At 38.9% G+C, this 16,946-nt stretch overlaps 1 protein-coding gene across 23 annotated transcripts in view; it reads right to left on the reverse strand.

Moving 5' to 3' along the window:
- Positions 1-16,946, reverse strand: part of PCM1 (pericentriolar material 1) — an 88,552-nt gene that overhangs the window by 17,410 nt on the left and 54,196 nt on the right. For 14 of the 23 annotated variants that reach the window (XM_073341890.2, XM_073341897.2, XM_073341889.2 and 11 more), the window contains 8 exons: positions 16,283-16,474; positions 14,390-14,612; positions 14,100-14,245; positions 9,983-10,176; positions 8,782-8,959; positions 5,071-5,432; positions 4,148-4,315; positions 2,676-2,732 (listed from right to left, as the gene is read on the reverse strand). In XM_073341890.2, coding sequence (XP_073197991.2) covers positions 2,676-2,732; positions 4,148-4,315; positions 5,071-5,432; positions 8,782-8,959; positions 9,983-10,176; positions 14,100-14,245; positions 14,390-14,612; positions 16,283-16,474 — 1,520 coding nt within the window. The remainder of the gene's footprint in view (positions 1-2,675; positions 2,733-4,147; positions 4,316-5,070; positions 5,433-8,781; positions 8,960-9,982; positions 10,177-14,099; positions 14,246-14,389; positions 14,613-16,282; positions 16,475-16,946) is intronic. The other 9 variants (XM_073341887.2, XM_073341885.2, XM_073341905.2 and 6 more) reach the window with 3 other exon arrangements.

Here is a 16,946-nt window from a genome sequence, read left to right on the forward strand (position 1 = left end):
ATAGGCTGCACATGGGGAGGGAGAATACAATGGCTGTGGATGGGAAAAGAGTCTCCCTCCTAACTATGAACAGGCTAGTGCAGACAGGGGCCTAGCCCAAAGAACATATGCTTAGAGGAATCCAGTGGCCCACAAATGCCAGGGGGCAAAGGCTAACATTCCAGTAATGCTACAACAGGACTAAATTTCATCCCAGCTTCATTTGAGAGAAAGAGAGATACTAATTGAGCTTTTTGCAGAAGTGAATTTATTCCTCAGATTTTAGACTCTCACCTCTTATTGTTTGTTCAACATTTTGATAAGGATGCAAGGATAAAAAGGATCTCCATTCATTTGAAAATAAAGTACTGTACTCCTGAGGAAATTCTGTGCCAAAAAATTGAAAATTTTGTGCACATTTTAAAATTCTGCGTATTTTGTCAAAATAACACAATGTAATCGCACTATTTTCAAATACTTGCTGACAAGTATTTTGAAATAAATTACCAAAATAAATTGAGAATGGTCCAATTATACTGTTATGATGTTACGGTGCTATTTTGACAAAAAATATGCAGAACTTTGCAGAATTTTAAAATTTTGGTGCAGAATTCCCTCAAGAGCACCAGGGTTCTTTGTGGTGCAATCTGGGTGCAGGCAGCTCGGTGGCGGTTTGGGTGGGATCTGGATCCACAGGGGCTTGTTGGGGCTTCTGGGTGTAGGGGGACTGGGACTCTGCAGGGGAGTTCAGGTGAAGGTGGTTAGGGCTCAGTGGTGGGGGGTCTGGGTGTGGGGGGTTCAGCGAGGGTGCTGGGGGAGTGAGGCTTAGTGGGGTGGGGGATCAGGGTGCAGCTGGTTGGGGGTTCAGCAGAGGTGCAAGAGGAGTGGGTCTTGGTGGGGTGGGGATCTGGGTGCAGCTGGTTGGGGCTCGGTGGGGTGGGGAGTCCAGGTGTGGGGGGCTCCCAATGTAAGGGGGGAGCTTTTGGGGGATGGGTGCAAGGGGCGAGTGGAGTGAGGGGACTCATGGGGGGGGGGGGTTCTGGGTGCAGAGACTCCCAATGCAGGGGGTGAGGTTTGGTGGGGGACGGAGGGTGAGACTTGGCAGAGGGTCCAGATGCACAGGGGTTGGGTGGACAGAGGAGCAGTTCCCTGTATTGTGACACCCTCCCACCCTGTGGCTGAGGAGCGATGGGGCCAGAAAGCAGGGGGAGGGATAGCTCAGTGGTTTGAGCATTTGCCTGCTGAACCCTGGGTTGTGAGTTCAATCCTTGAGGGGGCCATTTAGGGATCTGGGGCAAAAATTGGGGATTGGTCCTGCTTAGAGCAGGGGGTTGGACTAGTGACCTCCTGAGGTCCCTTCCAACCCTGATATTCTGTGATTCTGGGAGGGATCACTGTATGAGGAGCTGCTCCCCCTGTCCGCCTACCCCCCATGCATCCAGACCCCCCACACACCCACCCTTCCCAGCCAAATCTCACCCCCACACCTGGAACCGCCCCAGCGTGCAGAGCTTCCTACAGCCAGATGTGGGTTCTGGGGGTTGATCTGACCCAGCCCTGGCTGCTCCATGCAGGGGAGGAGGAGGGGGAAGTCCATCTCTGTCCTCCTCCTGCCACCCCTCACCCAGGACTAACGTCCCTGGGAGGCCGGGGCATCCCCGAACCCAACACACACACACTCACCCACCCACCCCATGGTCACTTACCTCTCCCACAGCTTCCTGAACAGACGCGCCTGCGCTGCGGGGGACGGTGAGTGAGCACTGATACAGCTTCTCTTTGCTTCCCCACAGAAAAATAGTTTCTGTGGGGAAGCAAAGAGAATCTGTGGGGGTGGACGTGTTTCTGCATGCACGCAGTAGTTCAGAATTTTCCTCAGGAGTAGTACTGTAAGTTCCATTAACTGTTTCATGTAAGTAAAGTTAACTATTTAAAAAAAAAAAGGGGGGGGGGGGGGGGTTAAGGGAAGTGTAGTCCTTGGAAAACTCAGTAAGCTTACTGATCCTAATAAAGGGCCATTCCCTACTATTTTAAAGTAACAGGAGTACTATGGGATATAGTTCTGTTGTTTTTCTTCTTTAATTAAAATACAGTTGAATGTTTGTGGCTTATAACAAAGTTTACTAAATTATTCAAGAATGCAGACAAATATATTAAATCTACTATCAGATGTTAGTTTAGCAGTCTTACAAGTGTGCTTAAATGCAGTTTTATTTTTTAAAAGACTAAAATATAATGGTCGCCTTTCAACATTTACTGACATACTCAAATGTACTTTGCTTTTCAGTGGCAAACTGAATCCAATCATCAATTCTACCAAAGCTGCAGGCTAATAATTAAGGGCACAAGAACACCTGTAATTAATTTTACTATGTTCAACATGCATATTTTGTATCAAAATCAGTTATTAATGCAATTAACCATATTGTACTTTATATAGGAAAAATATGAAGTACAAACCAGATATGATACAAGGTAGCTGTGTTATCGAATATTCAGCAAAACACAAGGTTCTTGTTTTCCTGGGGTTGGAGTGGGGAGTTGTTTTAAATAAAATACTCGCAACAATATAAATTAGTATACATAATGCTATTTCACTAAAAGAGCTCTCGAGAAACACAGTTTAGTTTTAGAACACAAACTAAGAAAAGTAAGTAGCTGTGAACAGTTTTGAAGCTAAGCAATTAATGCATTACCTGGGGCTTCAATGCATGCATTTCTGTTAGACTGCTGCAGTATTCTCCTAGCATGTGCTGTAGGAAAGCGGGGACAGACAGTGATAAACACAAAAATGTGTACTAGAAATAAAGACTCGTCTATATGAATCAGTGGGAGGAAGACTCATTAAAATGACACTAAACTGAATCTACAGAACTAGTGGAGGGGAGTAGGGGGTTTGTTTGTTTAGGAAGTTTTGTGTTTTGTTTTAAGCAACTAAAACTAATTATCCCAACTAGAAAAGAAATACAATCGAATCTGGTCAACATTAACTGACAAATGCCAGAGATATTCAAAATATTTAACCTAAAACCAAGAATCAGTTTACAAATGTGATAAACACTATATCCCATATTCTGCCCTATCATATATGCAAAGATCCGACTGGAACAACAAACGCAATTCCAAGTTCATCATTTGCCCATAAACCTTTGGATACTGAGACTCAGGGATAAACTACATGGAAGAGAAGGACAAAGTCTGACTAAGTGTAATAAAGAAGCAATGGATCAAAATCACAATTCTTAAGTGAATCTTAAGTGTTTCATAAAGGTCAAAAGGGAAGGGGGGGGAGATACACTTATAGGGGCATCGTAAGGTGTTTGTTTTGATAAATTTCTTTTTCTCCTCCACAAAACCTAATAATCAATATGTTTTAAGGAATTAAGCAAAATATACTATTTTAACTAAATTTTGGCATTAAACATCTTTTGGGAAGCAGTGTTTCCACCCAAACACTGTTGCATTGATCCAACATTTAAGAATCTAAAAATGATACGACATACAGTATGTTCACAATACAGGTTGCAGGAATGCAAAAAAGGAAGCAGTTTAAACAGTGAAATGTAAATGCAGATTTTTAAAGATATGACTGTTAAGTAAGGATTTACTTTTTTTTTGATCCTGGAAGAGTCCCTTTAAATGTGAACGTGAATGGAAAGAAAGAGCATGCAGTACAGTTTGTAATTTAAAATATTAAGTGCAGGTGGAATATATCATCTGAAAATCTAACTGGTGTTTTTTGTCATGACTGTTTATCTATCACAACTGGCACCTCCCTTAAAATAACATTAATGAGTACATGTATCTTTCCCCAGACTGCTTTCATAGTAAGATTCCAGCTGAGTTTCAAAATTATGTTAATCTAATATTTAGTCTACTTCAGAACGCTTTCTGCTTTATTACAATATTTGTACAGCAGTTTTGAAGATGAAAATGTGATGCAAGATCTTAAATATTATATATGTATCCTATATACACATTTAGCAAGGGCTTGAATAGTGACAGCAATTAATTAATGGAAGTCATGAAGTGACTGTCCCTTACCTGAAAAACCCTTTAGTAGCTCACAGGAAGACTGGTAAAATACCCTTAACAGTTAATAAGGAGTTACAGGATCAACACTCTTTTACAGAAGTTTTTAATATTGTTCAGATTAATTAAAGAATACCTGAGGACATTTCTGTAGATCTACTATACTTAATTATTTTTTCCAATTGTTCTTGATTCTTTTTGCTGAACACTTTTGCTTGAACAGCCTCTTCACTGTGCACAGAGCGCCTGCTCCTATTATTCTCGCAAGGTTCCCATGTACTAGAAATGCTGGCACTTTCATAACCTTAAATGAACAAAAAGTGTCTCTTTACAAAAAGATCTTAAAATCAGCCATTTCTAGTCGGTTTTAATGATAGCTCAAAAGTGCAATCCAAAGACTTGTTAACCACTCTTTTGTTACTTCAAACTATGCAGAACTTAAATTATTTTTACAGTAATGGGAGGTTGAGATGTCTATGTAATTAGCATTGACAGCGTCAAACATGAATGAGAGATTATTACGGAGAGGAGAGCAGTGGTGAAGTATTAACAATGAATAGTCTGCAAGATGCAATTCACCACAGAATGTTTGTTGGCTAATAACAAAGTCTGATGCAGAAGCATATTGGCAGATTACAAGCACCCAGATCAACACTAACGTGTTTTACATGCGCGTATGCACATTGGCAAACAATTCTGTACTACATTACACTGTTTAAACAAACTGCAATTTAAATTGGGTTTTCTCTTAGAAAAAAATGTTATCACTAGTAAACACTGCGGAATTCACTCCCATCTTGTTGAGTTTCATACCTTTCCACACTGAAAGCACCATGTTCAAGCCATTAGCATTTCTGACACGTGTAAGATGACAAAAATAAAACTTCTGCTCCATCACTTACCATCTCCACATCTTGTGTAAAATTAACTTCCATTCCCAAAGCTATACTATTCCTTATGGACACTATCTACACTCCAGAGTACAGCCGAAGCAACATTTAAGTTATATGATTAAAATGGAGTTTGTCTCAGTGCCCTTAAAATTAACTGAAAACCTACCAGTATTTTTAACTCTGCTTTTTAGCTGAGAAGAACTCCTCCTCTTATTCTTCGATTTAGGTGTTTTATCTTTAGATGCCAAGCTGGCCTGGGCTGATGCTTTTCTAGATTTAAATGTTTTAGTCACAGTAGTTGGATCCACTGGATCAGGCATACTGCTAAAACTCTCCAAAGATTCCTCATCAAACTCTCGTCTCCTCCGGCTGGTATCAGACTGACTTTTGTGATTACCAGAAGCCATATTTTGTACTGAAACCGCAAACCCTGCCTTCAGGAATGGCTGTTTTTCTTTTCTTCCTTCTTGGCTGTCATCTAGCCAAACTGCTCTGTTTTCCATTTCCTCTTCAGGTTGTCTCTGACTCCTTATCAGAAAGAAAAGTTGTAAAATACTATTACAACAAAGCTCTTTGGGGAAGGAACTGTGAATGCTCTCAGACAAATAAATTATAGATTCATCCATATTTGAGGAATACCTGTACAGTGACCCAAGAGCCAGCAACTGTGAGGTGTTGCTGCAGAATTAGCAACATTTTAAAAAAAAAAAAAGGGAGAGTTACAGGCATTAGAAGAAATTCAAATTACCCACTGAGTTGATCATGCAGAGATATATATTTCAGATTTATGGTTGTATATAGTGTCTTTTTTTTTTTTTTAAATCAATGCAGCAACACATTGTTCTGAAGAACATAAGGATGGCCATAACGGCAGACAGATTGTCCCTCTAACTCAGTATCCCGTTTTATGGCAGTGGCTGGCGCCACATGCTTCAGAGAGCACAAACAGCATCGGACAACTTATCCAGTGATCTATCCCATTGTCCAGTCCTAGCTTCTAGGAGTCCAAGGTTTAGGGCCACCCAAAAGCATGGAATTGCGACCCTGCCCATCTTGGCTAATAGCCATGGATAGATGTATCCTCCATGAATTTATCCAATTCCTTTCTGAACCCATTTATACTTTTGGCTTTCACAACATCCCCTGATGAGATCCACAGGTTGACTGCACATTGTATGAAGAAGCGCTTCCTTTTATTTGTTTTAAACCTGCTGCCTATTAATTTCATCAGGAGAACCCCTGGTTCTTGTGTTATGTGAAGGGGTAAATAAACTTCCTTATTCGTTTTCTCCACACCATTCACAATTTCATAGACCTCTATCATATCCCCCCCTTAGTCGTCTCTTTTCCAAGTTGAACAGTCCCAGTCTTTTTAATGTGATCACTCTCCTTATAATGTGTATGATAATCAAGGTGGGCCATTTCCAGCACAAATCCAGGTTCTCCCCCCACCCTCCCCAACAAACCCGCTCTCCTGTTGGTAGTAGGTTATCTAAAGTGATCACTCTCCTTACAATGTGTGTAATAATCAAGGTGGGCCATTTCCAGCACAAATCTCTCCTCATGTGAAAGCTGTTCCATACCCCTAACAATTTTTGTTGCCCTCCATACTTTTCTCAATTTTATTTTGAGATGGAGCAACTGGAACTGCATGCATTATTCCAGGTGTGGGTGTACCATGGATTTATATAGTGGAATTATGATGTTTTCTGTCTTATCTATCCCTTACTAATTATTGGCTTTTTGACTGACGCTGCATACTGAGCATGTTTTCATCCACGTCTCCAAGATTGCTTTCTTTGCTAATTTAGATCCCATCATTTTGTACATCTACTCGGTATTACGTTTTCCAACGTGCACTATTTCGCATTTATCAAGACTGAATTTTATTTGCCATTTTCTTCCCAGTCACCCAGTTTTGTGAGTTCCCTTTGTAAGTTTCTGCAGTCTGCTTTGGATTTAAACTATCTTTAGTAACTATGCATCCTCTGTAATTTTGCCACCTAACTTTTTACCCCCTTTATCCAGATCATTTATGAGTATGACAAACAGCATTCGTCCCAGTACAGCTACTAGGGAGACTCTGCTATTTACCTCTTTCTACTGTGAAAACTGATAATTTATTCCTATCCTTTGTTTCCTATCTTTTAACCAGTACTGATCTGAGAGGACCTTCCTTCTTTATCCCATGACTGCTTACTTCACTTAAGAGCCTTTGGTGAGGGACCTTGTGAAAGGCTTTCTGAAAGTCCAAATACACTGTATCCACTGGATTCACCTTTGTACACATCTGTTGACATCCTCAAAGAACTCTAATAGATTGGGAAGAGTGAACACGATTTTTGTAAAGGGAAATCATGCCTTACCAACCATATTGTGTTCATCTAGATGTCTGATATTTCTGTTCTTTACTATAATTTCAGCCGATTTGCCTAGTACTGAAGTCAGGCTTACCAGCCAGTAATTACCAGGATTGTCTCTGAAGACTTCTTTAAAAATCAGCATCACATTAACTATCCTCAAGTCATCAAGTACAGAGGCTGATTTAAGCGATAGGTTACATACCACAGTCAGCTGTTCTGCAATTTCCTATTTGAGTTCCTTCGGGACTCTTGGGTGAATACCATCTGGTCCTGGTGACTTATTTCTGTTTAATTTACCAAATTGTTCCAAAACTGATACCTCAGTCTGGAACAGTTCCTCAGATTTATCACCCAAAAAAAAAATGGCTCAGGTGTGGGAATCACCCTCACATCCTCCACAGTGAAGAACAATGCAAAAAATTCATCTAGCTTCTCCACAACAGTCTTTTCTTCCTTGACTACTCCTTTAGCACCTCGATTATCCAATAGCCCCACTGATGGTTTGGCAGGCTTCCTGTTTCAGATGTACTTAAAAAAATTATTGATGTTAGTTTGTGTCTTTTGCTAGTTGCTCTTCAAAATTCTTTGAATGCCTAATTATACTTTTACATTTGACTTGCTCGAATTCATGTTCCTTTGTATTTTCCCAAGTAGGATTTGACTTCCAATTTTTAAAGGAAGTCTTTTTGCCTCTAATGTCTTATGTTCTGTTGTTTAGCCATGGTGGTGTTTTTGGTCCCATTACTTTTTTTTTTTTTTTTGTTTAATTTGGGATATAGATGTAGTTTGAACCTTCATTATGGTTTTTATGTTTTTAAAAAGTTTCCATTCAGCTTGCTGACATTTCACTCTTGGGATTGTTCCTTTTAATTTAACTACTTTCCTCATTTTTGTTTAGTTCCTCTTTATGAAGTTAAATGTTACTGTGATGGATTTCTTTGGTATTTCCCCCCCTACAAGGATGCTAAATTTAATTACATTATGGTTGCTATTGTCAAATAGTTCAGTTTGTGGACCAGCTCTTGTTTGCCACTTAGGACTAAATTAAGAATTGCCGCTCCTGTTGTGGGTTTCAGGACTAGCTGCTCCAAGAAGCAGGGATTAAAGGCAATAACATATCCCTCTCTGCATGATGTACTTTAGCACAACATTATGTAACAGTTTGGCAACAGAACATATCGTCTACTCATTAAAATACATATTTCAATATTTGTAAAACTGATATTTTTTCCTACATATAAAAACTGTAAGATCATTCGGCAAACATTGGGCCTAACTATACCCAGTGTATTTTCCATACACACCAAAAACTGTACATTAAGAACTTTTTTTTCTGTCAACAGAAAATAGTCATAACATAGGTAGGGAAGAGCAAATTACAATGAGGATTGTTCACCATTTAATGCAATTGCTTACCTTCCAAGTAGAAGCTCAGATATCACTGATGGGTCCCAAAACCAAATTACATGTAAAGAATGATTAAAGGAGAATTTCACCATAAATAGTTAAAATACCTTTGTTTCTCTGCTCCAATAGAGGAACTGCTTTCAAAGGGCTTTGGAAATGCCATGTATTCAGTTTTTCCTGAAGTGTGATCTAGGGGTTGCTGCTGCGGCTGCTCACTGTTGTGTGGGGTAACATTGTGTGCAAAATCTCCAAAACCAGAGGGAAACATAGGGTTGAAGTTCATACCTGTGAGGGTAAATTAAAGCTAATCAGAAGACATACCACACTGCAAAAAAAATAAAAGTGACATCACATTAGAGAATACACTGCATATCACAACAACTTCAAAGTTTTATCATCATGCAATGTTCTAGTAAATATTTTAAAAATGAAAACTATGGGGAAGAGACAAATAAAAAAAACAAAATAAAACCAGTAGTTGACTTTAAACTACTGCGATACTGAGGCCTTGTCTTAATTTGTCCAAATTCAATGATCTCTGAGCTACCACCACTGTAGATGCACAAGTGCAACCCATAGCTTAGCCAGGGTAATCTGCCATTTGCACAGTGTAGCTTTTTACCCAGATTTCAAGCAGGGATAAGTTCTGCAAGTGCAAATAGGAACTTGTCTGTCTACACTAATGGTTTGTACTGGTGTAACTGCTCAGTAACATATAATGCCTGTTTGGTGGCAGTTTCAATCCAAAACAAGTGCTAGCAGTCAATGAAGTAATGAACAAGTTCACGCTCCCCACAAAGGCAGCCCTTCTTCAGAAGGCTGTTACTGCATAATGGCAGGGGCTTGTGTGGAAACTTCTTTTAACATTCCTCATCCTATATCTGACCTATACATAGGAGGATTTCAAACATCACTGGTGTAATCTGGCATGTTTCACCAGCACTAAGATCATGTTTTTCCCCACACTGCTAGCTAGAAGTCATGCCCTCCATACGGAGATCAAAATATGTACGCCATCTTTTGGCAGCAAATGTTCATGCCCATCTGCTTGGACTCACTCACAAGTTGTTTGGACCATTTCATTAGGCAATATGATCTGGGGAACATATACAGACAGGCAGGTAAAGCAGGCCTCCAGCAGCTGAGGTTAATTGGTTTGTGGAAGGAAGTAGAGGGAAAACAGTAAAAATACTATTTTAACATGAGAACCTATTTACCAAAGTCCAACAAAGCAAAAGGTTTATGTAACCTGTTCACCAAAACTATGTTTAGTCATTTCCTTCTCTTTACATTTCCAGAAATACCTACCTGGTGTAAAAGAAGAAAAATTAGTAAATCCAGGTATGTTAAATAGATTCATAGGTTGAGGAGGAAAACTGAAAGGACAAAATACTGTAGGAGATGGAGGTGGTGGTGCGCTGCTGCCTCTTTCCTTTCTTTGCGGCTTCTCCTGCTGCTGCTGTTCTTGTTGGTACATAAGATCATTTAACATCTGTTTCAACCTATGAAATACAGAAAAGTTACTGCTGAAGAGAAAGGCAAGTTACAAAAATGATACATAGTACAAAGGTTCACTTATTTCAAATACATGTAAATTTTAAAAGGACCATAACCAACTGGCTTTCCCGCCCCCCCCCCCCCCCACCTTCCCTTCAGTACATCAACTTTGAATGAATTATACACTCCATATACTGGAAACCCAACAACTAAAGCAACATGGAAGTCATATAGATTTGCACCTACCTATTAACAGACAACCATAGTTATAGAGTAGGCAAAATTCCCAGAAAAGCAGATATTAAAACAACAAAGCATTTCTGGGGAAAATTTGCTAAACCTGTTTTCTTTCATAATTTCAATGTACTGAATTTGAAAATAGTTACTAAGCTGAGTTTTGAACTTGAAGGTAAGTAAAAAACAAAAGAGAAAATGACTACCATTTGAAACTTAAAAAAAACCCCACAAAGTAAAGGAGAGATACTAAATATGGAATATGTTCCTAATTTGGAATACCATGCTATCAGAAAATACATGGAGTGATCTCTGTTGAAGATTATACTCTCTGCTTCCTCTAGTCACGTAATGATAGGCACTGGAATATTGTTGGTTTTCCGATAAGGACATTTAAGATTAAGTAAACTAACTACTTTTCAGGTATTTTTGATAGGTTAAGGAGTTAAATGCACTGCTATCCGTTACACAAAGTATCATGCACAACACAGTATGATAAATTATTTCTGTAAGTTCTCTTTCAAAAATATAAATTTTTTATTATTATTAGCTAATTATCAGCCCCCTAACCAGTAACCTAACTAAAGCTGACTTTTACTTACAGTGTGCGTGAGTTCTGAGTACTGATCTGGATAACAATGCCATGGCATAAGTGATATACTGGTAAATATTTATTTGTTCAAACGTTCATGTGACAGTTAATTGCATTATTATTGTCATGTATTCCATACACAAAACATGGAAGTAGTCCTGAACATGACACATCCCTCAACAGCATCTTATGAAAAAGGCATTATTTGCCAACACGTGAAAAAGGAAATTTTGCTTCTAGCAAACACAGATTGGCTACAATACAGGAGGCAACCAATGCAAGACAGAAACTAAGATTTCCAGAATAGGGATGCAATTGATAGATTTCTAAACAACTCTTCAATCTGAATGCAGGTAATGATTACTCTGGCATATAAACCGTTATGCATGCACAGATCAAGGTAAAATTGGCAGACTTAATAAATCCATTGAAGCTACTAGTAAAGAGTGAACTTCAAACCCAATCTTGCGTTACAATCACCAAAACCTCAATAGTGTTTCAGAGTAAGGTCCCCCACAGTGAACTGGAGTCTTTGCATTTTCTGCCAGGATTCAAGTTCCATACAAAAAAAAAAAAAAAAATTCCTCGGTACCATTCAAAATAAACAAATATATATTTGAGGCAGAAGAGTATGAACATGAGTTCAGTGTACGTGTAAATGGTGTTAAGTGACCTTATAGCCTTAGAAAGGATATACCACCCTAATTGCTATAAGCATTTCTGGAGAAAAGTAACAAAAACTAAGCACGAAACCACTAAGTGCTCCTGACTTGACAATGGTCTCACTTAGTAATGAGTTAAAACATTGTGCTCCAAAAGGATGTGGAATTTTCACAGACATGGACTTTTTACTGTTTTCTCTCAAATGAAGCTGGTGAAGAGGTCCAACATTCATTTACAAGTTGTATGGCAACCGTCAAAGAAAAATTTTCTACTATTGATGGTATTTACAAATTCATTGTCTTAAGTGATCAACCTGCTTCGAAGAGACAAACACTATTAGTGCCGATCAAATTTTGTCACATCCCTCTCTAAATTGTTAGGCAGTAAAGCAGAAGAAAATGCATCAACCATTCCATTTTCCAAGACCAAGCTGGAAAATGAATTTCTCTCAATGGTACATGTAGCACTGGAATTATGTTCAGATATACTTGCTCATCCTGGATGCCATGGGTTAAACACCAATGAGGAAGAGGCACTAGCCTGTGTGCCAAATAGCGCATAAATGTTTTTGCAACTCATCTTGGCTGGCCAGTCTACTCTTGAGGTAGGGGAAGCTGAAGAAGGTGGTGATGGTGATAAGGAGGGAGGACACAGAAGATAACATTGCAGAAGAATGTGAAGAGGAGAAACAGGAATCACAAACAGTCCAGGGCATTAAATATTACACATTTCATCTAAGTGTAAGTGGAGGTAAGAAGTGGACACCCAAACGTGTTGGCCTTGGAAGTATACTTCACCAGGCAACAAGATAAAAAAACTTGTCCAGTTGTTTCACAACACTGGGCATTGCATCAGCTGCAAGGACATACTTCGAGTTGACATAGCACTGGCCAAGAGCACTCTGATGTCAGTGAATGAGGATGGAACAGTGATCCCATCAAACTTGGTTAAAGGAAGATTTACCCATATCACTGTAGATAATATTGATATAAATAAGCACACACTTGATGGGCAAAACACATTACATATCACGCAGTATGGAGCCTAGCAGAGGCAACCAGCATCAGATCTGATACTGCACAACACAACCAATAAATCATGCTACTTTAAATGTTCCCGATGCAATACACCATTTTTCCTGCTAATATCACAGCAGAACCAAAATTCAATGAAGATGTCCTAGCAGAATGATTTAATGAACACACAAAAGATTACCAGTCAGCTTTGAAAGCACAAGCACAGGATATGTTATTTTCCCTCAAACATCGATTTGAAAATCCAAAATCTGACTGGATACGTTTTAACGAAAAGCACAGTAACGCAATTCTCCATTGAACTACATATGGCTACATGTCTATCTTTCAGTCACCAGTTTGTGAAGCTGATACATTGAATGCTGTCATGAAAAGACTTGCACAAGTCACACACATCATCAACAAAAACATGTAGTCTTAACTGTTGATCAACCTAATATTAGGTTGACAAACAAAAGAACATGTAATTGCTGGTAAAAATTATGCAAAAAACCACTTGAGATTACAAGCTCACTCTATAGGCAATGTGGAGAACTGCTATTATGACAATTTCTGAGCTATCTACAGCAACATGACAAGAAACTCAAAGAAAAGTTCCTGGATTTGGAAAAACCCGATGCTGCAGAAGATTACAATGACTGGATGGGCATCCAGTCATCAGCACGTTTCCGTGACCAGATGGCATCATTTGCACTGAACAGTACAGACAACCATCGCAACTTCAAGTACATGAATATGGTGTGTATTCTTCTACTCTTCATCAGAGCTCAACAGAATGGAATTTGGGACCTTCATCTGTATGCCTTCAAAAGAATGCTTCTATTTTTTCACTAATACAACCACACAAATTATGCTCAGTGGGGATTTGTGTACTTAGCAGAAATAAACCATCTCCCTCTGGAGGTACTTGAAGAGCTCCATAGAGGCAACTGGGTTATGAAAGTTTCCAACCACAGATTCAGTCAGGTAGATCCGGACCACTCCAAAGAGTGGCTCAATGCCACTGTTAAAAGAGGAGGAGGAATTATAGGTATCACAAGGCTAACACCACCAAAGAAAAGTAGTACATTATAAATGCTTCCTAAAGAAATGGAAGGGTTTTTTCATTCACTGTAGGAACTCCACCTCCCAAAGCGACAGTAGCTAGCTCAATGGACTCATTCATCTGTCGACATAGCTGCATACGCACTGGGGATTAGGTTGGCATAGCTATGGCGCTCAGGGTTGTGAATTTTTTACACCCTTGTGTGCTGTAGTTATGTCAACCTAACTTTTACATACAGACCAGGCATCAGTTTGATTTATTTAAAATATTTATCAGTTAAGTAAGCTTTTTGTTACTTCTGAATCATTTCAATATAAGTATTAGCAAAAGTCTCTCTCAAATACAGGATAAATAGCATACCTTTGAACATTATTCTGTTGCCATGTCAGCTGAGTATAGCATTGGTTTAACTGGTGCATTATAAGGTGCACTTGTGGAGATGCAACGTTACTGGGCATCACACTGTAAGGGCCCGTAAGCAGAGTCTGTAGTACACAAGAGAGGGTCTGTGGAAAGAAAGAAATGCTGGTCACCAAAACTTCAAATAAGTCAGCTGAATTATTCCTGAAAGATTTAGAGGAAGACACCACCACTACAATATATAGCATATAGAGTAATATGATACCAGAATAAATGCTTTTGATATTTACCTGCTGATCCTGCATCAAGGTCTGAGAAATACGGACACTAAATTCAAGCTGTTTCTTTAACTGGTTAATCTGCTCTTGCCATTGTTCCTTCTCCTCCACATAAGAGAGTTCAGACATCCACTTAAGGTTTTCTTGCCGTCGCATGCTAATATTCTGTTGTTGCCTTGTCTTAGCCAATGGACGGTAATTCCCATCTGCAGAAAGAGGGCGGCGATTCTTCCATCTGGGGAAAAGGGAGTGTCAGATTTCTTGAAAGTCAAAATAAACTTTGCAAATTTCAACTTTCTCCTCTTACAAAGTGTTCATAGTTTCAGTTCTAGGTAAACTATTAACAATTAATTAATACCACCAACACTTTTTTGGCATGAGCAGTTTCAGTTTCTTATTCAAGAAACTTACCCATTAGCACAAAAAAAGCTACTTTAACTTTTAAATTCAGTATGAGTTAGAGAACTGGCTGATGAGACTGACATCTAGGAATTCAGTATCTTCTGTTGCAGCTCTTCTCTTCTTACATCTCATATGGCAAGACTAACTTGTGAGTAAAGAATTTATCCTTCTAATTTCCACATATACTCTCATACTTTTATAGCTTATTCGTTGTAAGACAGCATGGGAGCCAAACAGAATATTTGCTGGGGTCATATCGGTGGCATTGTAAAATCATGCAAAACTGAAGAAGTATGCTCAGCAAGAATATGGGACAAAGGCACTAAAGATGCAACTGTATATGACAACTATTAATATACCGCCCTCCACAAATGGGTTTGAACAAATGGCCAACCAGTGGAGTGTTTCCATCACTAAAATCAGCTACTACCCCATGGGGCTACAGAGTAACTAATGTTATATCTTTTTAAAAAGTTGATAAAGGTGATCTTGGGAATTATAGGCCTATAAACCTTTCTTAAGTACCACAAAAATTAGTAGAAGTGATCATTAAAAACAGAACCATAAAATACCTACACAAACATGCTAGGACAGGGCACAGCTTCTGTAAAGGCAAATCATGTCTCTAATCCAGCGGTCAGCAACCTTCCATAGGGACACGCTGGCTGCCGCTTCCCGCAGCTCCCGCTGGCCGCTAACAGCCAACTGCGGCCACTAGGAGCTGCAGGGGGCTATGCCTGCTGACGATCAACCGAAAAACAATGACTCGTGGCCTGCCTTCGGACTATCCTGATGGACCATGTGTTGAAGGTTGCCAACCCCTGCTCTAATCTTTTAGAATTCTTTGAGTAAGTCAACAAAACAGAGGAAGGCAAACTGGCTGATCTGATTTATTTTGAAGTTCAAAAAGCCTTTGAAAAAGTCCCTTAACAAGAGGCTACGAAGGAAACTAATTAATTAGTCATGTAATGAGACCAAGTGCTGTCATGGATTAAAAACTGGCTAAAACAACCACCAAAAAAAAAAAAAAAAAAAAAAATCAGAAATAAATGGTTAATTTTCAACATGATAGAAGTTAGCATGGAACATTTAGGGGCACCCAAGTGTTAAAACTGATGTTTAATGAAAAAAGTGTTGAACAATGAAGTGACAAAATTTGCAGAGCAGATCAAATTATTTAGATTAGTCAAAACTAGTAAAGACTGAGAAACATGAGGTGAATGAACAGCTTGATTGCAGATGAAATCCACTGTTGATTACACAAGTTGGAAGGAATAATTTGAACTACTCAAACACTGCACATAGCTAGTTTAGAATCAAGCTATAACCTCTTGACAAAAAAGATTTGACTAGGTGCCGCAGTTGACAGCTCAGTGAAAACCTCTTTTACTCAGCAATAGTGGAAGAAGACATTTTGTTATCAGCTTTCTCTGTATAAAAACTGAAACACTATTTTATAAAACTTACCCTAATATCAGACCAAAATTAAATAACGCTACTAACCTATCTTTATTTTCCGTAACACAATATGTACTTTGATGGTTGTTATGGGGATACATGGAGAAATTGTCATTAGAACTGGACTCTTGTTCTTCCTCCTCCTCTTCTGCCTGAACAAGTCCATCAGAAAGATAACCATCTCCATCTTCTTCATCTAGCACACACTGGGTAGAACCTCCCCATGTTGCCACTGTTCTAGTGAACATTAGACATTAAAAGATACAGTCAATCTGCCATTAACAAAGGATAACAGCTAAAATCAGAATACTAACAGTAAATTTAGAAATTTTATATGCCAATTATATCTACAAGTTGCATCAAAATGAATTTTGCAAACCTCATACCAATGCAGAGACAGTAAACTAATTTATAAAGAACTACTTGTGTTTGAACTTTGTAACTTATCAGAGAAACTTTTCCATTTGTTTGGATTCACAGATATAGCCAGCAAGGACCACTGTGATCATCTACAAAGACCTCCTGTATTACACAGACCATAGGACTTCCCTGAATCAACTCTTGTTTGAATTAGAGCATTTCTTTTAGAAAAACAGTGTTGATTTAACACTTGAAAATAAACCATTCTTTCAAGCTGGAATCAAACGAACAACTTAAGGATATCTTTCCAAACAGTCTAGAGTCCTGCCAGTTGAGCTATTGAAGGACA

Source organism: Lepidochelys kempii, chromosome 4, assembly GCF_965140285.1.
Source record: "Lepidochelys kempii isolate rLepKem1 chromosome 4, rLepKem1.hap1, whole genome shotgun sequence".
NCBI lineage: Eukaryota > Metazoa > Chordata > Testudines > Cheloniidae > Lepidochelys > Lepidochelys kempii.